The sequence below is a fragment of the Maylandia zebra genome, linkage group LG14 (genome assembly GCF_041146795.1).
Source record: "Maylandia zebra isolate NMK-2024a linkage group LG14, Mzebra_GT3a, whole genome shotgun sequence".
In the NCBI taxonomy this organism is placed as follows: Eukaryota; Metazoa; Chordata; class Actinopteri; order Cichliformes; family Cichlidae; genus Maylandia; species Maylandia zebra.
Window position 1 is genome coordinate 23,186,134 of NC_135180.1, and position 26,060 is coordinate 23,212,193.

A 26,060-nucleotide genomic window follows, 5' to 3' on the forward strand; every position below is an offset into this window, starting at 1 on the left:
TGAATATGGTGTGGGGCTGAATGCTGCTGGGCTTGGACCCTTAGTTCCAGTGAAAGGAACTCTTAATGCATCAGCATACCAAGACATTTTAAACTATTTCATGCTCCCAATTCCTCAATTCCTAGAACATCTGACAGTATTTATCCACTTAAATATGTGCTGGGTTTCAAGTGTTCTCCTTTGAATCTCTCATCTTGTTGGTGATGACCATATTCACAAACTCCCTCTAATGAGGCTCTATTAACAACCTTTGTCTCCACCATGTGGTTGTCTCTCAGAAGAAGTACTCTCTGAAGTTTGTGAAGATGGCCAATAAGAGTGGAGTGAATTTCTTCTGACACTAATTGTCTCCTTGGACTTCTTCCTCCACCATCTCCTCCTAGAATAGGAGCAGCGCGTTTTCATAGCTGGGCTGTTTAGTCTGTTTAAATTGAGCTCTGGTTTAATTTTCCACTTCAGTGTAGTTTGTTTGCGAACACAGTAATCAGACTTGAGTGCAAGCCACACAACTGCACCAGGATCCTTTAGAGGAGGTGTTTTGTCTCACTTTGATTCCTCATAAACTCCCCAGCAGCTTGTTTATGGTGAGTGATGAGAACATGATGTGACCTTGATCCTGTACATTCTCTGTCGTTTCCTGCTTCTGATTAGTCCTATGAAGGCAGCACTTCTTTCAAAAGTGTGAAGCAGTGTGCTATTTTGAATACATCTCTTTGAAATTCATTTGTCACCATGCTCATATAGTTTTGCTTGAAACATCCACTGGTCCAGCGTACAGCACTTTCTTTCTAGTAAGTGGATGGAGCAATTTCAAGTGTCAATTTGGTTTTTCACGCAGTTTGGCTTACAGTTTTCACGGTGTTTTCCAACTAAACCACAGGAAAAAGGTTTATCAATAATAGCTGTTTTTGGTGAGGCATAAGCAGTCCAGTAAAACTGTAGTTTCAGCATTCTGATACAGAGTATATCCTCCTGAGAAACAGCTTATTTTTTTATGTCCTCTGTAATGGACATTTGTTTTTGGTCTGTATCTTTTGACTTATTTGAGCTACCCTCTTAGGTCCTGATGTATGACATAGAGGAAATCCTCGACTTTCCATTGATATCTCAGGTGTTTGGGTGGCCTCTTTTAACTCCAAAGGGGAAGGAAATTCCAAAAAAGGTTTAATGGGAAGATTATTTTTTCCTCGCTTCTCAGAAGGATATAGTGTAATTTCTATGTGAACATCAGTGAGGAACATTTTAATGTGATTTACAAATACTCCAGCAGAGGGAAACATTGCTCTAGGATTGCCTACCCACCAGCTAAAGCTGGCCTGTCACAACACTGAGAGTGACTCAGTATTCATCTCTTCGTGAAGTTTTAGACATGAAAGATTAAGTTCCAAGAACTAATGGATAAAAGAAAGCAATCATCTGCAACCAACACTACCAATCCTAACACTCAGCCTTTTTTTTTTTTGTATTTTATACCCAGTTATAGATGCCAGATTGTGTGACACCCTGTGTTACCCTAACAATATCACATCAAAATACAACCACTGGTCTTCTTGTTATTAGAGTAGCAGGGATTTGGTTATTTACCCTTTTCTTAACTACACTGACTCATCAAAGGAGAATAGCACCACTCCCTCATCTATAAATATTTAGGTGTTTGACATAATGGAGGTAAATTAACTGGGAGATCTTCAGTGAGGATGATCTTGAACTGACAGCTCAGTTAACAACAAAGCTCCCTGGAAAAAACAACAACCATAAAAATCTAATTATAAGCATCCCACATATATGATAGATTCCAACACAACAGTAGTTTCACACCAATAGAAAAATATGTCACAGCAATGCATCCATCAACCATTAGTTGTTGTTAGTTGTGGCCTGTGACTAAAATGAAATGAAAAGTAGCTGTACAAAAATCAGATTGTTGGGTGCTGAAGCCCTTACTATGGCAGACAGAAACATTCTTGTGAGATTTGTGAGGCTGTAATCAGAGGGTGATCCATTTTTTCAGGGGTCCAGCTGTGTGCTTTTGGTTCAGACCAATCAGCATCCTTGCAGCATGGTTATGTTCATGTTTTAGCTGTGTCGGTGTCTTAATGGCTCAGTAAATCTTTTCAAGTTAGATTTTTAGTGAATGTGTTTAGTAAACTGTCTGGTCTGTCTCCTGGTACAGTTGAAACGGCATAGTTCAATATGTCTGGAATGGATAGAATCCTGTTTAAAAACACACCCACACGACCTAAAGTGTCTCCAGCTATTACCGTGAGAGTCTGGTCTGGGTATTTGTCAAAAAATGTTGGCATGAGTAATTGAGGAGAATTTTACTCATGCCTCATTTTTTAGACAAAACTACTTGGATAGGTTAATTCAAATGAATTTGGGAGGATCTGGTGAAAACCCTGTCCACTGATGTGTAAGGAAGTGGAGCATGGAAGAAGGCAGAAATGTGTTTTCTTTCCAACAGTGGGATACTGTTAGAGTAAATTCGCTTTATACAGTAGGACTTCATCATAAGCATCTCTGACCATTCATGGCCTACCTCCCACGGCTTATAGTGTCTGGAGACTTCTTGGTAGTTCTCACTCGCAATTTTGTGAATATGCCTGCTATCTAAGCAATGTTTGTCATCTCATTTCTTTTGGGAAATGAGAAATCAAAACAAATTATGAGCCTTGAGTTTCTTTTTACTTTGATCATAAAACAGATATAGGTCTTGATGTCTGGTGATTGGGGGTTGTGGTAAATAAAGATAGCATTTAGAACTTTAAATATTTATTTGTATTCAAAACAAATCCTTTTCATATCTCCTCTTCTCTGGGTGTCCGGCACCTATAAGGTGTGGGGCACATCCACTGCACATCCCCTGGCTCTAACTCGGAAGGTAGAGTGGGTTGTTCACCAGTTTAGTATTTGGGAAAGAAACTAAACCCGGTATTGTTTCCCATGCCTCCATCTGGGTGTTAATGGGTGATTGACAGTTATAAGCATTTAGAAAACAGAGAGAAAAAACACCCACACATCTGTGGGGGGAAAAAACAAGCCCAGGCAATGTTTCTGTAATCTTTTACTGTCCAATTTAGGTAAGTGAATTATAGGCTCAGATTCCTTTTCTTACCTGAGAGGAGTGGTATACTATGGGTCTTGACCACTTGTGCATGCCTACACAGCAAAATCTCCAGTGTTAAATTAACACTGGAGAGTGTCTATATGGGTCCACACCTTTGAGTGTTAAATACAACACTGTTGAGTGTTAAATTAACACTTTTGACAGTGTTATATGTTTAAAAGTAACCTAGTCAGTTTTGAAGATTAACAAAGACTAACACTGAGCAGTGCTGATTTTCTAACACTGGAAAATAACTCAAAATGTTAGAAATATTCCAGTGTTAGAAAATCAGCACTGCTCAGTGTTAGTATTTGTTAATCTTCAAAACTGACTAGGTTACTTTTAAACATATAACACTGTCAAAAGTGTTAATTTAACACTCAGTGTTGTATTTAACACTCAGAGGTGTGGACCCATATAGACACTCTCTAGTGTTAATTTAACACTGGAGATTTTGCTGTGTACATGGGCTGAGTTGCTGTGATGGCCTGATTAGTTATTTCTGTTTTGGTGATAATGAGAAGTTAAACATGTATACCCAGTCTTGAAGTGGATGACTAGTGGCTAACAAACAGACAGTATGGGTTTTTTTTAAATGTTAAAATAATAATAGAGAACAGACGTAATTCAAAACAACAACAACTGGAATTATGGAATTTCCTTGCTTGTGGATACCTCCTAATTTGATTGACATTTTCCCCAGAGCTACTCTGTGAAGGAAATTGTAGTGATGGCTGCTGTGTAGTAAACTGTGAGATACCAGCAGGCCCAGTGCCTTACACAGTAATAATGAACTGTGGCGTGTCATGAGATGCGAGGTATCTGATGAGGACATTTTGTATTGCATTAAGCTGGCCCCATATATCAGCATGACAGAGTCTGGCCTGTCTGTCGATGAATTAGTTGCATATGGCAGAATTAGTAATGCTGTTGATAATGTGGGTTTTTATGAGAATTTTACTCTTGCTGTATTGTTTTTTGTGTGCCGTTCTGTTAGTCTACGTTTTTTTTTTTGTTGTTTTTTGTTTTTACATTGTTCTACATCATTTAGTCACTAAAACTACTTGGATAGGTCTATTTGGGATGTATCCTGGCGTGTAGCTGAGGAGTAGCTTGTCACCAGACAACAACTTTACCACCTCACCTTTGTGTCTCTCAAAGACCTTTTCCATTGGTCTGCATGATAGTGAATAATGGCAAAAATGATGTATTTATTCAACAGTGAGGTAATTTTAGAACAAAATCCCTTTTACAGTACGACTTTATTCATTAAAATTGTAATGAGAGAGAATAGAGAATTTAGAGAATTTAATTGTCATTTGGCCCTAAATGACTCTGCTGGTAGACTTTGCAGATCAGTTCTGCCAGCAGGCTTTGAGCAAAGTCGATGGCCTACATCCAATGGTCTGTGGTTTCTGGAGACCTCTTAGCGGTTCTTGATCACAACTTCAGGAAATGTGTGCTGTCTCAACAATGGTTTCCTCAGGCAGGAAATCACAACTAATGAGTGTGGAGCTGAATTATGTCTACTGAGTGGGTGTTTATCGCACATAAACATGACTGTTAGGAAACAGTTATTTTCTTACAGTTACTACAGTTATTTTTCATCATGAGAATATGTCAAACAAAAGAAAGTAACCCTTTTTGTTTTGCTTGGTTTTTTTTTTTTTTTTTTTTTTTTTTTGGACAAATGGAAAGCTGCATTATTTACACATGGGATCAGCTGACGGCAGTAATTAGTCCTGTTATCCCTTCCAGTACTGGTCCATGGCCTGGGGGTTGGGGACCGCTGGCTTACATGATGTGCTTTGAACAAAAATGACTAAACCAACTTTTCCCAGCTGTGTCATGATTACTGGCGGCAAATCATATGTTTTAAGTGAGGACCCAAATGCAGACAACACAGCTGAGATGGAAGTGAACGAAAGCGAGACGCACCTTTGGTGCGTGGGCCAAAGGTGGAGGCCCGCAGTGAGATCTGCCCAGGCATGAGAGAGAGCAGTATTACAATAAATAAATGTAGCCTCGTGGGGCCGGCCTGAGATACACAGGGACCATGACAAAACACTAAACACTTTAACAAAGGAAAGGTGGATCATGGAACGTACCCACCAATGACGAAAGGGAAACGGTATGACGAGGGAAGTGGAAACACACGGGTAACATAGCTGGGATGAAAAGACATAATGACACAGGAAGAAGCAAAACTGAACACAGGACACAAGCTGTCAAAATAAAACAGGAAATAGACTAAGATGCAGACTAGACGCTTGGCTCAACCACAACTGACCAGAACAGGAAAATATTTTTTAACTTGACTAATTAAACTAAGAAGAATGGGACCACAAAAGGAATTTAATTAAATAAACTTCAAGTCATCCGGAACTGAAGCTAAGATCTGAGCACACAAAGCCATAAAGAGCCCTTACAAATCATTCGAAGATAACAAAATTAAAAAAGAACTACACATTGAGTCGAAAACTCAGGACCATGAGTATTGTAAGTACTAGTCACTGTTACAGAACAGTTATAGATTTTGCATTTTACATTAAGTGCACGAGGTTTAATTTAATCTGTTGAAAAAAGATAAAATCTCTATCATCAGTGAATTCTTTATGGCTAGCAATATGATTTGGGGTCAAACAAACACTCAGTATCTGCAAAGTACTGTTTGAACTTTGAACCACTGAGGAATTTTGATCCGCTAGTTCAGAACTGTTTTCATTTAGTTGCATGTGGTTTAGGCTGCCCATTTAAATTCCTACCAAAGTATTTAGACTGTTTATTAGGTCTCAATACCAGTAAACTGGAACTCTGAGGAGAGTTGTGTAGAGATGACTGCTGTTGACCCTATGGTGTGTGCGCATTCATAGAGAGGTTTTTTTTTTTAACACTGGACCACTTTCAGAATCATTTTATCATTTACATAATTTAGAATAAGCCTTCATCCATTATAACTGTGTCTGGTTTGTCCCCTGGTATAGCTGAAATGCAATAGTTTATTATCTAGTCATCTGGCAGACTGTGAGTATGTCTGGAATAGATAGAATGCTGTTTAAAAACACACTCATACAACTTAAACTCTCTTCAACTATTAGCATGAGAGTCTGTACTGGCTGTTGAGAGATTATGCTGTACATTGAAGTGTTATTTATTTTGTGGAATGTTAGCATGAGTAATTTAGGAGAATTTTACTTTTGCTCCCTTTTTAGGCAATAAAACTACTTGGATAAGTTAATTCCAAATGAATTTGTGAGGTGTAGCTTGTCACAGCAGCTTTAGCAGAAACTCTTTCTCTCAAAGACCCTGTCCACTGATGTGCAACTAAGTGGAGCATGAAAGAAGCCAAATGTGCTTTCTTTCCAACAGTGGGCTACTGTTAGAATAAATTCACTTTTACAGAAGGGCTTCATTATTTAAAGTTTTAATGAAATAAAGAAAACTGAATTGGAATGCGATATGTGTTCTGATGGATGCCCGCTATAAAATTTCAGTTACAATGGAGCTAAAATCAAGTCTGGAGAGTCAGATATTACTGCGCTTAAGCATTGGCTGCAGAAGTTTGAAGTGTTTTCGTGTGTGTCTTTGTGATGCAGGTGCAGATAGGAGGTCGACGAGGAGCGGATGTGGGCGAAGAGGAGGTCGAATGGAGACATCAGGATAAGTTCTGGAAGAAGACAGACATCATTTGGTATTCTCGCAGTATAAAAACTGTATGGCCTGAACTCACAGAAAGGTCCAGCACTGTAACTAGTAATTTCAACTGCTGAAGAAAATTAAATATTTTTAAATGATAGATACTTTTTCCTGTACTCCCTTCTGAAAAATTTGAACACTACAAAAGCCTGCTTGATTCTTCTCTGGGTATAAAGGCCTACCTTTATATGCCTGCGGCTTGTGGTTTCTGAAAATCTCCTAATGGTTCTCATGCTCAGTGGTGCTAATTTTGGTCATTTTATAATGGTTATAAGGCTGAGGTGAGATTGAGGAAGTCAGCTGAGTGAAGATGAGTGACTAAATGTTTCTCCCACTGATAATAATTTGTCCAGATAAACAGAATCAACTTCCTGGAAGTCAGAAGACATTTTAAATTTCTATAAGCCAGGAACTAGTGAGAAGATCTATAAACAGCAGCAGAAATGTGGATTTCCGTGGTTAGGGGAAACTTACTTTTTGGTCACTGAACTGTGACATGGCTAACCTTGGGTAGCATATACTTCAGTGATTGATTGTTAATCTTAGAAGAAGCCCAGGGATGAAATTGGGATTCAAGTTGTGGCAGGTGTGCTTTGACTCATTCTGCTTTACCGTCATATAATTATTCGTTTACTGGAACAGCATTGGGGTCATTTTCCAGGCACACATACAATCCCTGAGAGTTCCTTTGGTTTTGTGTTAGGAAGGGTGGCTTGGTATTAACATCTGCCAAATCAAACATGCAGAGCCTCCCTCAATCCGGTCGTTAAGTCTGACGTCACTAGCCGTGTCTGGGCCTAAACTCCGCTGCAGGTCCATATATCAAACGATCACTATGGCATTACTGAGAGTTGAAAAACTGTCTAAAGTCTTTCATCTTTAATAAAATGATCAGCGTTCTGCTCTACCAGGTGTAACAATTGAGTTTAACATCCAGGCATCCATGAAAACGGAATTTATGACATTTAATGGAGTTAGAAGTTAGCAGGAAGTTAGCTCGCTAGCTTCTATCTAAATACAATATAGCATGTCCTGGTTTTGATTTTGGAAACAAATTAAAACGTACAGCTCTGTTATCACTTCCAGCATAAATGAAGACAGAAAACTAAACAGCAGTGACGTTTGTAGGGTTACTGAAGTTGGGCTAGCTGGTATATAATGATGTGCTACGTGACCGCTAGCGACACAGCTATGTTAGCATAATATAAACAAGCTAACTTTTTTTCCACTCGATAAAAGTTAACGTGAGTGTTCTCGGTGGTCAGGAACAAATGTAATCACATGGCAGGATGCTGTAAAAGGACCAAACTTCAGCCAGGAGAACAACTGAGATAATCCATCCACAATACGAGGTTAGTCATTCATATACTGCTTCATGGGCTGGGCTGTAGTTACATCCTAAGGTTTTAAAAACTGAGCTTAAATAAATGATTAGCGGTAATAAAAGCCGAGGGAGGTCAACAGTGATCACTGACTGTTTTAGGAGCTTTTTGAGATTAAATAGAAGAAAATACATAACATTAAACATGTTAACAACACAAAAGCCATATTAAACTCCAAAAAGAGAGACCACATCACTCCGGTCCTCTGCTCTCTCCACTGGCTCCCAGTTGCTTTTAGGATTGATTTTAAAATTTTACTGCTGGTTTTTAAGGTTCTTAACGGTACTGCACCTCCTTACCTGGCAGAGCTTCTTAGCATTTACCGCCCCAGGAGATCTTTGAGGTCAGCAGACCTGATGCTTTTAGATGTTCCCAGGTACAGATTAAAGACTAGGGGAGAGAGGGCTTTTGCTGTGGCTGCACCCAGACTGTGGAACAGTTTACCTCCTCACATCAGATTCTCCACAAGCCTAGTAACTTTTAAAACTGCTCTTAAAACTCACCTCTTCTCATTGGCTTTTAGCAAGGTTTAACTATCAGTGAGGTGTTTTATGTACTTGTGTTTTATTGTATTTTATATTTGTATTTTATTGTACAGCACTTTGGTCAGCCTTGACTTGACTAAACGCAGACTACTTTAGGCCCGCAAGTAGGATTCGTCACGTCATCACTTAACGACCGGATGAAAGCAGCTTTTTACCCATAATTGTAAGCATAGCGTCATTAGTCATACATACATAAGGAAATAGATATGAGAGGATAAAAATCGGAAGCAAGTTAAACTCTAAGGCAACTGGTGAAAAATAACAGGATAAGCATTATTTAAACGTTTATCTATTACTAGTTATGTTTTTGTAGCATGAATTCTTGTGGGGAGTTCTTTATCAGTAGGACAGGCTGTAAATCTGAAGGAAAAAACAGTTAAAAAGTCTAAATTTATGCCGTCATTCATATTTTCCAAAGATGGATTGGAGTCTTTGCTGTGCTGACTCTGGACCCCAGGCCTTATGTTTGACACCTGCTTTAAAGGTATATGGACTGCATTGTATATGGACTAACTGAAAACTCAAAGCAATAAACATTTCACAGATTATTCACCAACTGAGTTATTCCATATACTTTCACTCTCTATTTACCTTTCACATACACCTATGGGCAATTTGGAATCAGAATTTAATCTAACATACATATCTTTGGACTGAGCGAGACAATGCAAGGAAAACCATGCAACCTTAGGTAGAACCTAGGTAGAAATCCAGAACTTTCATGCTGTGAAGGAGCAATGCTAAACAGTCACGAGCAGTTCTCTATTCCCTGGTTGGCATATGTCTCTGATTCTATAGCATATAGTTTTGACTTTAGCTTCATCACAAAGGCATTTGCCAAAAACACCAGGAGCACATGCTGTGGCCTGAAATGGAAACTGTTTGTAAATCCAATGAGTTTCACCTCCAATAAAAACCATTACCAGTAGAGCTGGGCGATATATCGAGTTTTTAAAAAATATCGATATATTTTTATACGAGATATAAGATGTGACAATATCCTTTATATCGATATAGTCTATGTTACGTTATAATTATACTTGTGGAGCCACAAGTTTGCCTCTCTTTCGTCCACTTTCGTCTTTACGCAACGTTACTCGGCCTCGCCTCTCCTTCACTGAACACAACTCCCCCTCCTCCCCCATCGCTTCACCTGCAGGAAGCGACAAGATGGACACGGCAAATCTCCGTTAACGAGTTACTGCGCATCGCCCCGTGTGTGGGGCTGGACGACGTCAACGTGTTAGCTAGCTAACCACGCTAACGAGCTAACGACGCTAACGTCATGCAGCCCAGAGGGGCTGCACGGACTAAAATCCTTTCATTTTCTCAAAAGTTGACAGCGCGCCTTATGTATGAATTCTGGTTGTGCTTGATGGCCGCGAACCGATTTTATGTGAAACACGGCGCTCAGCAATCTGTCAAAAAATGCTTTAGTACGACTTTGATAAGCTACGGAGCTGCACCGCTTGATGGATTGTCGGAGGATTACGGCTGAGCCTCGCGGAGTGATACGTACTGTGCTTCAACGTAATATTACCCTACTGTGTATAAGGACCATAAATGGCACCTGTTAAGAGACGTGGTTGCGAAGCGGATTTCAAACTCCAGGCTGTCAGTCACGCAGTACAAGTTGGGAACAGAGCAGCTGTGAAATCTGTCTTTGTTATTGTGCTCAGCGTCTTTTAGTTTACATTTTGACTGCACAATTGTGAGCTTTTTGTTATGCACAAAAACAACATTGTTTTCTTTTATTTATGGAGCATTATTATTTAATAAATGCTCATAATTTATTTTTGAGTAAATTTTATGTACATCTGCTCTATGTTAATAAAAGTGCCTGTGTGACATCTGGGACACAGCTTTGACTAAGAACTCTCTTCTTGTTCTTACTTTATGACTTTAAAAAAATATATCGAGATATATATCTTATATCGCCATCCAGCTAAAAAATATCGAGATATGAATTTTGGGTCATATCGCCCAGCCCTAATTACCAGTGATTTAGAGTCAGAAAGACAGTTTTATTAGCATGTAGTTTAGCATATTATCACACATCCACTTCAGTGTTCGCTGGCTAGAGTTCAGCACCCTGAAAAAGTGGCACCCCCATGGTGCTATTTCTAAGCCCACTGTACTGAGTGCTCTCTCTCAGAGAAGACTATGTTGCAACCACTGTGAAATGTTTTAGCGTGCTTATGACTTTGTCTGTATGTATTTCTGGTCTGTAATATTGTATAATAATGTAATAAGATTTGACAGTGTACTAGCCAGACTCTACTCTCACACACACACACACACACACACACACACACACACACACACACACACACACACACACACACACACACACACACACACAAAAGAAATGCTCCCAAGCTCCCAAGTGTTTCCTTGAACTATGACAAGATTGCTCTGCTCAGTACCAGAGGAAGTTGCCTTCCTTGTCCTTCCTTTTGTTTATTTTTGACTAATTTATGGCTGGATTTTACTCTGACCGAAGAAGGAAGCTTTTAACCTTTGTCTGTGACTTCATATCCTTTTGCCTCAGTGACATTTAAACATCTGTCATAATACACTACACATAATACACCTTCTAATTGTGTTAAGGGTCAGTTTGACCCATTCCAGTTTTTGTGTTGACCAAAGTACTGGTCATCCTTTCTTTTTCTTCATGAAAGTTTAAAAAAATAAATACATTAATATTAAACACAAATATTTTAGATGGAAAAACCCTAAATACAAAAAATATTTGTGAGAAAGAGATGAATAGGCAAATAATATAATAATATAAATTATAATAAAGAAAAAGAAAGAAAAAAAAAAGTTAGAAAATAAACTTTGAAAGCTTAAAAATAGTACTTGCTACCTGCTCATGCAACACCCATCCTGTGTAATTTCCCCATGGTCTTACCCAAGCAATGAACTCATTAGCTGAGCAATACCAGCAGACTTGGCGATCGTGGCTCAAGAGTTGGGAGTTCGCCTTGTAATCGGAAGGTTGCCGGTTCGAGCCCCGGCTTGGACAGTCTCGGTCGTTGTGTCCTTGGGCAAGACACTTCACCTGTTGCCTACTGGTGGTGGTCAGAGGGCCCGGTGGCGCTAGTGTCCGGCAGCCTCGCCTCTGTCAGTGCGCCCCAGGGTGGCTGTGGCTACAATGTAGCTTGCCATCACCAGTGTGTGTGAATGGGTGGATGACTGGATATGTAAAGTGCTTTGGGGTCCTTAGGGACTAGTAAAGCGCTATATAAATACAGGCCATTTACCATTATAAATTCTGGGAAAAACAGAAGTGATGTATTTCTGAATGGGTCAACCATTCTATGATGTTGATGTCATAGTAAATACTGGAGCAGTAAATACATTGGTCTTGTTTATCTTATATAGAATATATGCCATATAATAACAAATTCACAATAAATATCAGAAAGGAGTTAAAGGTAAAGTAAGTACCTGAAGTCATTTAATAGAAATAAAAAGAATGCTGTACTCATAAATATACCTTAATTAGTGTGCAATTACATTTCCAACAACTTGATGTGTTCCCATAAACTTAGAATGAATATATTAAAAAGACATAGGAGCTGACAACGTTTGTGAAAGCCGCCTTGTTGTCTTGCAATCTTGAATACAGTGGCTAAGATGGACATCAGTGTTCTGCCTAATAACATTTTATATGTGTGTGGCTAAAGGTTGGCCACATACATAGCATGCGTTATAAGTTAGTGTCCATTTAAAAATCACAACTATCTCTTTCAAAAGTATATATAATTTGTGCATGTATGTTTTCCCTTATATCTTTCTCATCCTCCTCCAGCGCTCTCCATCCTCCCTCATTTTCACCTCAAGCAGATAGGTAAGAAAACTGAACTACATTTACTGAACTCTACTGATATCTACCTTTAAATTTGTTGTCCGGTGTATGGGGTTTTTAATCACAGGACTGACTCTTCCAGTGCGCTTTAAAATGTAACTTTAATGAGTTTTGCTGCACATTTTTGTTTATAACTTGTTTTGTAGCTGTAGTGTGTGTGAGTGCAAGAATAGTTTCACATAAGTGACAGTATGAATGCACTCACTGTTTAATTATGTTTTTTATTTTTTATGGAATAGCAAAGTAACTTGAGCCAAATCCCCCCTATCAGAGTTAGTTGCCTGTCCAGTTCACATAGTCTTGTGCTAATACTGTGTGGGAGAAAACCTGAGTAGTTGAAAGGATCTTGCACAAGAACCTAAAAGCATCGTCCAATTACAAGGTTTGAACAGAGAACCTTTTTACTGGCAGGAAACATCTGCCAAATCGAACATGCAGAGCCTCCCTAAACACCTCTATCACTTATATTCATGTCTTTTTATGATAGCAATATTTAATTACTCCATAAAATACATTTTTCTTTAGGACAGCAAACACCACCAAACAAAGGCCATAAATTCCACCCACATCTCCATCTCCGAGTTAATCAAGAAAAAAAAACTGGCACAATGCAACGGACAGGAGGAAGGAAGGAAGGAAGGAGTGGCAACGGATCATTGATGCGGGAGCCAAAATGAGTCATATTTAATACTCCTGGTTAAGGCTTATAAAAACAGTTGTGTCCTGTATAAAATTTGTCCTTCGCCCCCCAAAATCCCAGTTGTATTACACCATGAAGTCATTGCATTCAGTAAAAAGGGAAGTTGTTATAAAAGAAAAATTGCTGTGGGAGTTGCACATCTCTGAACTTCCCCAGTGGCATTAAGATTTTGTACACACTGGGAGATACCACTGCCATTCCATTTATAGGAAGTCTATAAATGGAATGGAAAAACATATCTTACGGAAATGTTTGTCAATCCGGTTGTTCAGTGATGACACGACGAATCCTACTTCCGGGCCTAAAGTAGTCTGCGTTTAATATGGCTTTTGTGTTGTTAACATGTTTAATGTTATGTATTTTCTTCTATTTGATCTCAAAAAGCTCCTAAAACAGTCAGTGATCACTGTTGACCTCCCTCGGCTTTTATTACCGCTAATCATTTATTTAAGCTCAGTTTTTAAAACCTTAGGATGTAACTACAGCCCAGCCCATGCAGCAGTATATGAATGACTAACCTCGTATTATGGATGGATTATCTCAGTTGTTCTCCTGGCTGAAGTTTGGTCCTTTTACAGCATCCTGCCATGCGATTACATTTGTTCCTGACCACCGAGAACACTCACGTTAACTTTTATCGAGTGGAAAAAAAGTTAGCTTGTTTATATTATGCTAACATAGCTGTGTCGCTAGCGGTCACGTAGCACATCATTATATACCAGCTAGCCCAACTTCAGTAACCCTACAAACGTCACTGCTGTTTAGTTTTCTGTCTTCATTTATGCTGGAAGTGATAACAGAGCTGTACGTTTTAATTTGTTTCCAAAACCCCGCAGTCAGGACATGCTATATTGTATTTAGATAGAAGCTAGCGAGCTAACTCCCTGCTAACTTCTAACTCCGTAAAATGTCATAAATTCCGTTTTCATGGATGCCTGGATGTTAAACTCAATTGTTACACCTGGTAGAGCAGAACGCTGATCATTTTATTAAAGATGAAAGACTTTAGACAGTTTTTCAACTCTTAGTAATGCCATAGTGATCGTTTGATATATGGACCTGCAGTGGAGTTTAGACCCAGACACGGCTAGTGACGTCAGACTGAACAACCGGATAGGTTCATTTCCTGACCCCCTCTCTAAAGTTTACCACATTAGTATAACTTTGTGGGTGCTATCAATTTAGGACCATTATGTTTACATTTTCACTGGTATGTAGTAGAGATGGACCGATCCGATATTACGTATCGGTATCGGTCCGATACTGACCTAAATTACTGGATCGGATATCGGAGAAAAATAAAAAATGTAATCCGATCTATTAATTATCACGAAAGCACCTCACAAAACTTGCAACATGCTGTAACTCACCTTAGAACGTTAGCACGTCGGAGCAGTATGCATCACGTGATAGAGCGGCTGTGGCATGAGGGACCTGTGGTCTGGATAGCATTTGGAGCTTCGCTAGCAACATTTCATCTCCGACAAAGTTATTCCCGAGAGAAGTAAAGCAAGTGTGTAAGTCCATCTCTGAATGTTTGTAAAGCATTCCTGCCTTAAGCTTAACAAGCGACTGCCTCTTCTTGCTGCTATTTCAGTCATGAAACTGCTTAATGATCAGCTGATCGGCTTTTCTGTCGGGAGTCCGTCTCTCTTGTTTGTTTTTGGCCCACTTTGCACCAGAAAGAGGAAACCAGCGGCTGAACAACAGCAGCACGTTTAAGCTTGATCAGCTGTTGTTAGAATGTATTTAATATTACTTTCTACTCGAGGATCTTTTTCTACGTAGCTGACGGCTGGTAACTGTGCAGGGGCGGATCTAGCAAAGTTTAGCCAGGGGGGCCGATAGGGCATTAACAGGGAAAAGGGGGCACAAAGACATACTTTTCTTTCTTATTCTCATTTAAAATGTCTAGCTTTTAATAAATAATTATCTGACACCCAAAGTTTTAATTTGATGTAAAATGAATAGAAGTCAATTACTGTATATAGTGACTATTAAGTCTAATATAAATACCCTAGTAAGCTATAGTACTTTTTCCTTTGGGAAGGTACCATCTGTGCAGTCTGCAATTTTGTTGAAGAAAGATGTTGAATCTATTTAATATTTCTTGAAAAATAATTGATTTCTGTGCATTTTTTTCACACTGCATCAAATTAAGGTTGATTACGTCGATTAAGCATCATGAGGTGGAGCGTGAGGGGTGGTTCCCTATTTTTTATTTATTTATTTTTGTTGTTGCTGGGAGTTGGAACCCTATTAGTTAGGTTGCTTAATATTTACGCTAAGTACTCTTTAAAATACCAGAATAGGGAGGATGGTGTAGGTTTGAGTTTATTAGATTGATCAGTATTGCTGAACTATGAAATTTTTTTTTTGCATACAGGTATAACAGAATAGCTTTAGTGTAGTTGTTGTTTTAAACTTGAGTATGAACTTATACAAAATGCAGCAAGATATTTAAAAAAACAGTTTTGTCGATTAAAAAACACTATATCGGATTCATATCGGTATCGGCAGATATCCAAATTTATGATATCGGTATCGGACATAAAAAAGTGGTATCGTGCCATCTCTAGTATGTAGCCCACACACAGGAGGGCTGCTGTACATGAGCAATACCAGCAGACTTGGCGAAGCAATTCACTGGAAAGATTCGACACATTCACAGGGTTTCATCACACCGAGACAAGTTTGTCTCGCCCTTGTTTTCCCCCAATGGTGTTCCTGAGTGCCATCTTAAAGGTTCCAGGCGGCATACCTTTCTTCATTGTCATGTGTAAAGGGTGGAGACTGATTTCCTTCCATGAATGCTTTACAGCAATTTGAGGTAATAAGCAACAGCAATAAAACAAGTAATATTTGTACATTATTTTATCAGTCCACATCCTCACTACTTAGAGAACAGTTTCTCCAGTTGATAATATGTTGGTAACACTTGCTTCTGAGTCTATAAGTGGCTTTAACTGTATCTTACATCTGTGCATCTCAGTGATCCACCTTCACTCCCCGTTGTGAGCCACAAAAATACCGAATGAACCTGCTGTCTTCCAGTTGTCATAAACACACTTATAAACTGGACAATATGTGTTCTACTAGTTTTTGCTTTTCTCTAAACTCTCTGTGCTTCCACTTTAATATTTTTCCCCTTTTCTTTCTGTAAAAGAAACCGCTTCTGTGTTTTGTAAATGTGAACATGAGGCCACCTCCAAATACTAAAAAAAGTATTCTCTCACTTCAGTGGCATGTCAGGTATTTTTGGTGTGTCCCTTAAAGCTGCCAGTATGCTGTTAGTGGTGTTTTCCCTGTTGTGCACAGTACATTTTTATTTGCACCATATTCCAGTGGGAATTGTGGGCTTAACGGGAAAGAATCACATGTAAAGGCTGATTGAGTGCCAGCTGCAACGTGTTTCCTCGACTTTGAGCATTTTAAATTCCCTTCCACATAGTCATTGTTAGAAAAAACACACAAGATCAGAAGATAGGGAGAGGTTGTTTATTGTTTCAAAAATGACTCCATACATCATTCTCAGCAAAGGTCACAAGCCTCCCACGCTTCTTCATATTTTGCCAGCAAAATGGGAAATAGATGCAACGGTCTGTTTAACATAGTGCAAACATAAATCGACACCCTTCCACTGATATCGTTTCTGATGGGGCTTTGGTGTACAGCAGGGGTGCTCACACTTTTTCCGCATGTGAGCTACTTATAAAATGACCAAGTCAAAATGATCTACCCACTACAAAAATCCAAAACATATACTTATTTATAAATATATTGAGGATTCTTTATATCTACAATGTATATACATGCATAACCGCAATATCCAATATTTCACAACACAATTAACTATGTAAATTTTTTGTCATTACCTGAGTTTACTCTGATGACTTGCACTGAATTGAATCAGCCAGGGATGCATAGTCCGGACAGTAGCTGCTGACGGCCAGGTTTAAGAGAAAAAACCGAGAGCTAAAAATTGGAGTTAACTCGCTGACTAGCTTGTCAGTTTTACTACACTTCGCGCCGCTGTTTGCGCATGCGCAGCGACCTAAGCGTCAGAAAAAATCTGCTGTCATCTGACTGGCTTCCCTGTATCAATCAAGTGACGGGATGGATGATAGGCTGGCATCTATTTTTTTAATGCCATGCGATCTACCAATACTACCTTTGCGATCGACTGGTCGATCGCGATCGACGTATTGAGCACCCCTGGTGTACAGTATATGATCAACTGGAGGCCCAGATCCATCTCTGTAGTCCACTGTCAGCACTTTGCTGTATTTTTTCCCTGTTTCTTAAAGACATCACTTTCAAATACTGTTCACTTGCATACCTTCCAATGTGACAAGAATAATCGAAAAGAAAGGATAAGCATATCACTTTCATGTTATGTATTATGTGGTTGTGTGATGAAGCCAAAAAAGTCAGTCTTATATTCTGATTTCTAAAGTACATGATTAAGTTTTTAAATATTAACTTTATTTTAAATTGTTCCCAGATTTTTAAAGGGTGCTGTAACATTTTTGTATTATATATGCAGGTTTCATATAAAGACACATCTGTGTTTTTTAAATAAATGTTGAGCTAGTGGAAATCAGCAGTTAGGCATTTTCACATGAATTATCTTACAAACAGTGTTTTTGCCAGTCTTGTTTTTGTGTCATGTAAAATATACAGTAGCCTGCATCATTTAGAACAGGGGTTGGCTATAATTTTTTCCAAAGGGTCACAAATGTCAGTAAATGTCAAGCTGGTGGAAATCAGCAGTAAGGCATTTTCACATGAATCGTCTTACAGTGTTTTTGCCAGTCTTGTCTTGTCATCATGTCATGTTAGCAGTTTCATTCTGTGTGCTTGAATGTTTATGAAACCTCTCACTGTTTGCATCTGCGAATGAGTAATGCTTGTTATAAAGTTGTGCTCGGTCACAAATCCTGCATGCATTATGTCATGAAGTGATTGTAACAGGAAACTGATGTGAGCTCAAAGCTACTGTTGTTTCTTCAGTGACAAACACGACATAACTTTGAAGGATTCACTTGCATGCATCCATACATAAATAAAAGTCAAAACTTCAAAATAAAAGCATCACACCCTGCATAGCATGAAATAGTTTTCAGTTATCTTTTATTGTTTACAAGTGACTGCACGCGGACCAGAGTGGAAGGGTTAAGAGGCTGAGTGTTGCCCACAGGCTTTAAAAAACCCTGGTCTGTCAACAGGTATGTCTTCAATGGTAAAAAGGTGAATTCTCTGCTAAGTGTCTGTAAAGAGTTTATGGGGGCTAGAATATCAGATATATATGCTTCAGTTAAGTGTTAAACAGGAATCAACAGCTCCCCTCTCTTTTGACAGAATAGAGCAGGGGTGTCGAACTCCAGGCCTCGAGGGCGGTGTCCTGCAGGTTTTAGATAACACCCTGGGTGAACACACCTGAATCAAATGATTAGTTCATTACCAGGTTTCTGGAGAACTTCAAGACATGTTGGGGAGGTAATTTAGCCATTTAAATCCCCTGCGTTGGATCAAGGACACATATAAAACCTGCAGGACAGGGGCCCTTGAGGCCTGGAGTTTGACACCTGTGGAATAGAGGTTTCAATCGGAGTCTAAAAGGATGTGACAGAGTGGAGAAAAAGAAGGTAAGAATGAGGCTGACCTTTCCTTCAGACTCTCTGGAGAAAGGAGGACACAGACAAGTTAAGTACACGGCTGTCAAAGGCTACGTTCACACTGCAGGCGAAAGCGCATCAAATCCGATTTTTTTGACCCTATGCGACCCATATCCGATCATGCTATGACAGTGTGAACGGCGCAAATCCGATATTTTCAAATCCGATCTGGGTCACTTTCGTATGTGGTACTGAATCCGATACATATCCGATGTTTTAGAAAGCGACTGCTGTTTGAACGGTCAAGTCGCATTAAATCCGCCTTTTACGTCACCGACACAAGACTGAAGCCAATTATCAGCGCCCGAGAAGACATCGCGAACGCTTCCTAGCCATCCAGTGTAGATGTCAGTGAAACTGTTGGGAAGACAACGTAAACATTTTATTTGTACTGTATAATCTGCAGATTCTGACAGAAATCTGCAGCTATCCTTTGAAGCACCGCTCCTCTAAAACAGCAATAAGGATCATTATTAGGTTATTTACATTATTATGTAAATAACAAAATAACTTAAAGCAAAAATTGGGAAACGTAAAGTCCGAAGTCTTTATATTAACGGCCATCAGTCAAACAATACTGTTTGTTCTTGGTCTAAACAGAGCGCGTTGTGTGTGACATCTTCTTTTGCGCATGCGGGCCGCTTTGAGCGTTCACACTAGAGCGCGTTTGCTGTCGCATTTTATTTGTAGTGTGAACGAGGAGACAAAAAAATCGGATTTGATCAAAAAATCGGAATTGAGCATTAAGACCTGCAGTGTGAACGTAGCCAAAAACCAAGCAAACTGGTAAACAAGGCTAGGTAGTGAGAGATGTTTATAAAACTACAACACGAGTAGGATATTGGAGTGAGTCTAGAGGTGTGGGACCTGATTGACCCTAGGCACAGACCGAAGGGCAGCAGGTCAAACCGGTGGTGGGCATGGTGCAAAGGCGTCACCTGTCTTGGTCCTGGTTTTCATGAGAAAGGCTGCTGTCGGGGGTTGGGGGGCTCTGGCCTTTGAAGTTGGTGAGGGCTTGACTGCCTCTCTACACTTGGCGGTGGTTGTCTGTCTGGAAGCCCTTAATCCTTCTCCTGGAGGTCTCCTTGGCTTGTTTGATGCCCCTCCTCGGGTTGGCTCTGGCAGTGCTCTCCAGAGAACTGTCCCCCAGCCTGAAGGCTGTGTTTCGAGTTCTGATCAGAGCCTGTTCTTCATTCGTCTACCAGGGTTTCCGGTTAGGAAGAACTCAGGTGGTTTTGGTCACTGTCACATTCACTACACACCACTTAGAGTAGAAAAGGACAGACAGAGTGAAGGTCTCCAGGTAGTCCTGTAAAGTCCTGTAGCTGGAGGGGAGCATGCTCGAGCCACAAGATCTACATCTACAACATATAACCCAGTGTAATGTATTAAATATAATGAGATGTTTCTAAATGGTTGAACAGCAGCATGTGACTGCAACATTAAATCCCAAGGAAAAATCTGGACCTTAAATCAAATCCGATGACATTGTGTTTTATAAAGAATTTTAAAAAGAGCAAAAAAACAAACAAACCAAAAAATGAAAAAATTATGCACTCCCTAGTATGTTTTGGGTATGTGGTATCCATATGGGTATCCGTAAAGTAAAGTAAGAAAAATAAGCACAGAGTATTGATTTATTATCTAATTCTGTTGAATATCTACGAATATACAAATAAACAATGTGTATATAAAATGTAGTAATAGTTATGTATATATAGTCCAATAAATTGTTATGTAATAAAAAGTAATAAAGTAATAAATAAAATAATAAGTAATAAAAGTAATAAAAAAAATCACACACACATTCAATTATTCTTATCTTCTTATTTATTTAAAACTTAATAATACAGGAGGTGCTATTAAATATTAAATATAAACATGCAATATAATATATAATATATATACTGTATATCATGAGCTTGTCCTGTTAGTAGCTTAAAGGTATGTTCTTACCAATTTAGTAAAGACACAGTACAATAAATGCCAAACATCTTCCCGAAAGTCACATATATAAAAATAACTTGGGTCAAGGTGATTAAAAGTAGGTACTTACAAAGAAACAGAAATATTGCATTTTTAGAGGGATCAGTGAGAACTGGGGTGCTTATAATAATGGTATTGTCAACTAACCATTTGACAGTTACAAGCTTTATCTTTCAAATAAACCATGCTTTACAGTACATTTATACATTCAATTGTATGGTTCAAAAAGTGCAAATAGTTGCCATTTACAATTTAGTTCAGTGCAAAAAAGAGGCATAGAAATAACAGTCACAAAAATTTCAAATGACAAACAATATTAGCTGATAGCAGTTTAGCTTATGTGACCGTTAAGCTGTATGCTAACATTCTTGCATGCCTTGCTTCCGTTACACTGATAGCTAAGGTGTTAGCTACTGTTAATTTCAAACCAACACTAGCTTGGATATCCTAGTTACTACTTTAGCTTTTTAAGACTTTGAAAGATAATGGTCATATTGCATTACTGCATGTATAAGTTAACAACACTGTGCACTAATTAGCTGTGTAACAGTAGTAATTATCGAGCACACATTTTGGGATGCGTTCAAAAACAGAGCAACATGGTTTGGATGGAAATGAGCGTTGAACATTTAATGCATTACTGATAGCAACTTGTAAGTAATATCACTAATAACTAATTCTGGATTTTTTTAAATTTAAACAGTTGAAAAGTAATGCAATCCCTAATCAAGTTAATTTTTTCTATAATGCATTATTGAGTAAACATATTTCAGTTAATGAATTAATTCAATTGAGTTACATGTTCTTCAATTATTTAGGTAACAAAAAGATTAAAAAGATCACATTTTAAAACATTTTCGTGTGTGCTTGCACAACAATAACTAATGTAAAAATAAAATGTGTGATAGAAATATGGCTGGTTCTTTGATTTTATGCTTACACCAGCAAAGTGCCCAAATGTTAAGCTTCAATGGTCTTTCCTTTTAGGGTAGAGTTTTACAAATTAATGGGCATTTCTAAGGTTCAGTGTTATATTGTTAATAGACCATGTAAGAGAACATCCCTGTAATGAGTACTTTAACAGTACATTCTTCTGAGGATAAAAAACCCCTATGCATTACTCTTAGTGTAGCACTATTTTAGAGTAAGAAAACCAGCACTGAGTAAATAAAAATTAAGTACTTGTTCTAAGACAAAAACAAGGGAATAGCTAATAACTGACCATACATAGATCAGACAGTGGTGATCTAAGATGAACATTTATAAAAAATGAAATGGAGCGACTGAAGAACAGAGTCATGGTTGAAATCAGTGAAAATATTAACGTTGTTAAAGATGTAGGTCTTCCCAAGAAACAGTTTAGGTGATTTGCAGTGATCATCTATGTCCAAGATGTGATGCAAAGGCAGAGCTGTCACGTTGGAATATTTCCCATGAACCCATAGCACATTCCTGAACACAATGCTCTTCACAGACACACTTTCCACAGTCCCAATGTACACTAAATAAAGAGATACACAAGTACATTACATTAAAAACCCATAAAAAAATTTAAGAACAACATTTGTTCCAATATTGAAAATTATAGATGATATCTTACTTTCTTTGCAGAGATCACTTGTGTTTAGATTATTCAAAGATAGAAGTCTGGATCCTAAAAAAAGAACATTACAGGCATATTATTGGTCAAACGCATTACCTCAACTGTGCTATGAAGTCAAAATGACACAAAATGAAGTTTAACTTTGTGAGAGGACATTTAAGCAGACACAACAGACCATGCATCATGTTTCTCTGATCCTTTCCTGGTTCATGGATTCTTCTCAGCCTCTCCGCACAGCATGAGCACAGGCTGGTGTTGTAATAGAGGTGACCACAGCATCCAAATCCTGTCTTGACAGAGTAAAGCACCTCTTTTTCCTGGCTTGAGCAGCAAATATCCTGGTTTTGAAAAGATATATAATTCATTATGGTTAATGAAAGCATAATCGTTTGCAACCAGTGAGGCCACAAAATTAAGTTCAGTCAGTAATTTTGGTACGTTGGCTGAATTTAGCTATATTTTTTGCACATGGGAACGAAGAATGGATTTGACTTAAGTTATTCTGACTGTCAGATATACAGTAAATAGATCCAGAGTGCAGTTCAAACATAGATTTCACTATGGCCTTAGAGAAAACTGCTTAGAGGAGCTCACTGAGCCTGATATTAACAATAACTACTCCAACTTCGCAACTGTTTTATGTTATAAGATCTTATGATTGTCACGGCCAGGGGATCAGCAGGCCGCTGACTAGTAGCGTTCTCTCTCTCTCTTGTTCTCTCTCTTGCTCTCTCTCTCGCTCTCTCGCCAGGGCGGAACTCATGGTGGATTCATGCCCTTGGCCCACGCCAGTGCAGCCAGCATTTAAGCCAGGGAGTGGCTTCTACTCATTGCTGGATCTTCGCGTGTGACTCGCGTCAGTGCAGCCCAGCTCTGAGCAAGTTCTTCCCTGCGCAAAACCTCTAACGTGTGTTTCCTTCTGTACATAGATCCCCTGGACCCGACCCTGCATCCCCCGAGTGGATTCCTGTTTTTTTGTGAGTGTTTGGAGAGAGACTGGTCACGATAGGAGAGAGTCAGAAGAGGAGCAAGTGTCTTTTCCCTACCTGGATTTCCCCGGAGCCTTTTCCCTGTCACCGCTTTGTATATAGCACTATCCCTGCACTAATTGTATATACACCTGGTGGAACTGTAATAAATACCAACTGTGCCTCTGAGTCCTGCGTGTGAGTCCTCAAGCGAACCGTGACAATGATATAATACAGTGTAAGACATGAATAGATGCACAAACAACAGATCCTCAGATAACACCATTAATAAATCTACCTGTGGCTTTTGCAGGATGGATCCGCAGCACTGAGCGTCCCCTCCATGCTTGTCTAATGATGTCAGATTGTACAGTGTTCCTGCACAGCACTTCATCTGTGGGTCTTTAATGTTGTAGGCTTTGACCCCACAGCAGTGAAGGTTTTCTGATTTGGGGTGTCTGAGTGGAAAACAGAGGTAGCAGTTAGAATTAAATTAAGTACAGTGACATAAAGAAGTATGCTCATAAGAGGCTAAGTGAACCCCAAGTTGCTGCTGTTACACTCCGAATATTAGTACAAAGTACTTAGGCTCATAAATGAGCTGTATGAATGTCTATATTTAAGTGAATGATGCTTATAGAAGTAAGTGCTTTGAGTGTTTGCTTGAGTAGAAAGACAATATATAAGTACTAGCCCACTTAGATCACTGCTTATGTATGTTGCTTGAAGTCAGCCTGAAAGATAACTTCCTCTCTGCTTCAAAACAGTGTTTACACAGGGTGAAGTGAAAGAAACACACTATCAGAGCAATTTCAACACTCAGAGTCTACACAGAATGCATTTATACCCAGTGTTGCTGTTACTGTACAGCTACTGTAGCTGAAAACAGCCACAATTCAACGAGTTCAGCTGATCTGGAACTAACCATAAAACAGAAACTGAGATCTGAACGTGATATTTTATACATCAATACTTCTTTCAACCCATATGAGAAATACTGAATGATGAAATAACGGTAAGGGCAACACAGTAGTGTGGTGAATAGGGTTATTACGTCACAGCTGGAGGGTTCTGAGAAATCCGACTGAAAACAAAAAGGCATCCCAGGAGATGAGTCATGCACACAGACAGGGTTTTTAAACATAAAAATTTCAAATGGCAGTCAGAGTCAGGGACTCAGACAGGCTGACAAAGAGAGGTTTGGCACAGTAAGTTAAGAGGAAACAGATGAAGCTGAATTTCTGCTCCGGTAATTATGTGTCTTCCTATCTCAGACACCATGTCTGTTTAAATGGATTGTGCCATGCAGATGTTTTTTTAATCCCTTCGTTCTCACAGAAGAGACAGAATAAGTTGTTCCCATGCTCCCGTGTTCCCATACTGATTCTAAAAAAAAGGAGGAAATTCCAGTTTTCATCAGCAATGTAAAGTAATTAAACAAATCACACATGTTCTGATTTGTATGGGTGGAAAACAGAGGTACTAATTATAATTAAATATGGACAGCGACATGAAGAAACATGCTCCTAACAGGCTGAGTTAGAGTTCTCATGTTCACTGCTGGATGCCAGCTTGAAAGATAATGTCTTTACCACAGTCTTTACACAGGCTGGGAATTAAAAGTAGAACATCATTAGAGCTACAGCTTCATCTCTCTGTTAGTGTCCACATAAAAAAAATAAAAAAATCAGTCACTGAAAGACATAAGTCATGACCAGACAGGGTGTAACAACTAACAGTTAGCACCAAACCCAATAAAAGACCCAGACAGGCTGTTTGAGAGATTCCTTGGCACAGTAGTTCAGCGCATTTTCCAAGGGAAAAAAAGAACGTCTGCCTTTCTCAGACGGTTTCGTGCGAAATGTTTTTTTTTCCCTGCTTCACCTTTCTCAGACGGTTTCTGTTTTCACTCAAGAGACAGACTACATATAAAAAATGTTTCCATACTTTCGGCCACCCTGTCTGACAAAATTCCAACTAGCGTTATATTCCAACTGATTAAAACAACAAAGTTAAAGAACTAATTTTTCACTGGACTTTCTCAGCAATGTAAAGCAGCAACGCAAACACACTCACTCACACACACACGCACACAATCACCTGTGTCCATTGCAGCAGATCTCAGTACGAGGCCGGTAAATTTCCGTCCCACAGCAGTGTTGTCCCGGGCTGCCATAAAACTGAGAACAACATAGAGTCCCTTTAGCCGGATTGTAAGGAATACACATCTCTGAACATTCCTCTCCATCATCTCTGCCCTCGTACAAGGTGTCATTACAACAGAGAACTCCACGTTATGCTGAGCAATACACAGCACTTGAAGAATCAGAAATAATGCAGTAAATTGCTCAACAATGCACAAACAGCCAAACCCTTTTATTTGTGCATTTAAATGCACATGGATGAACACATAAATTTATGAGTTTTTACAAAAAGAAGATGAAATGCAAAAATCAGGAAAAAAACAAAAAGTTGAAACAATTCAAACATTACACAGGTCTCATTTCCACACATAACATATC

At 39.0% G+C, this 26,060-nt stretch overlaps 1 protein-coding gene and 1 long non-coding RNA gene across 2 annotated transcripts in view; one reads left to right on the forward strand and one right to left on the reverse strand.

Moving 5' to 3' along the window:
- The first annotated feature begins 254 nt into the window (after nucleotides 1-254).
- On the forward strand, nucleotides 255-23,711 carry LOC143412470 (uncharacterized). Its single transcript, XR_013092962.1, has 4 exons — nucleotides 255-584; nucleotides 6,703-6,797; nucleotides 12,547-12,585; nucleotides 23,500-23,711. It is a non-coding gene; the product is annotated as an uncharacterized LOC143412470 (long non-coding RNA).
- LOC101468344 (uncharacterized) overlaps nucleotides 20,800-26,060 on the reverse strand; it is a 28,421-nt gene continuing 23,160 nt past the window's right edge. Inside the window, exons 15-19 of the mRNA XM_076873233.1 lie at nucleotides 25,639-25,718; nucleotides 23,837-23,996; nucleotides 22,746-22,908; nucleotides 22,568-22,621; nucleotides 20,800-22,468 (exon numbers count right to left, since the gene is read on the reverse strand). Coding sequence (XP_076729348.1) covers nucleotides 22,215-22,468; nucleotides 22,568-22,621; nucleotides 22,746-22,908; nucleotides 23,837-23,996; nucleotides 25,639-25,718 — 711 coding nt within the window. The 3' untranslated portion in view covers nucleotides 20,800-22,214. The remainder of the gene's footprint in view (nucleotides 22,469-22,567; nucleotides 22,622-22,745; nucleotides 22,909-23,836; nucleotides 23,997-25,638; nucleotides 25,719-26,060) is intronic.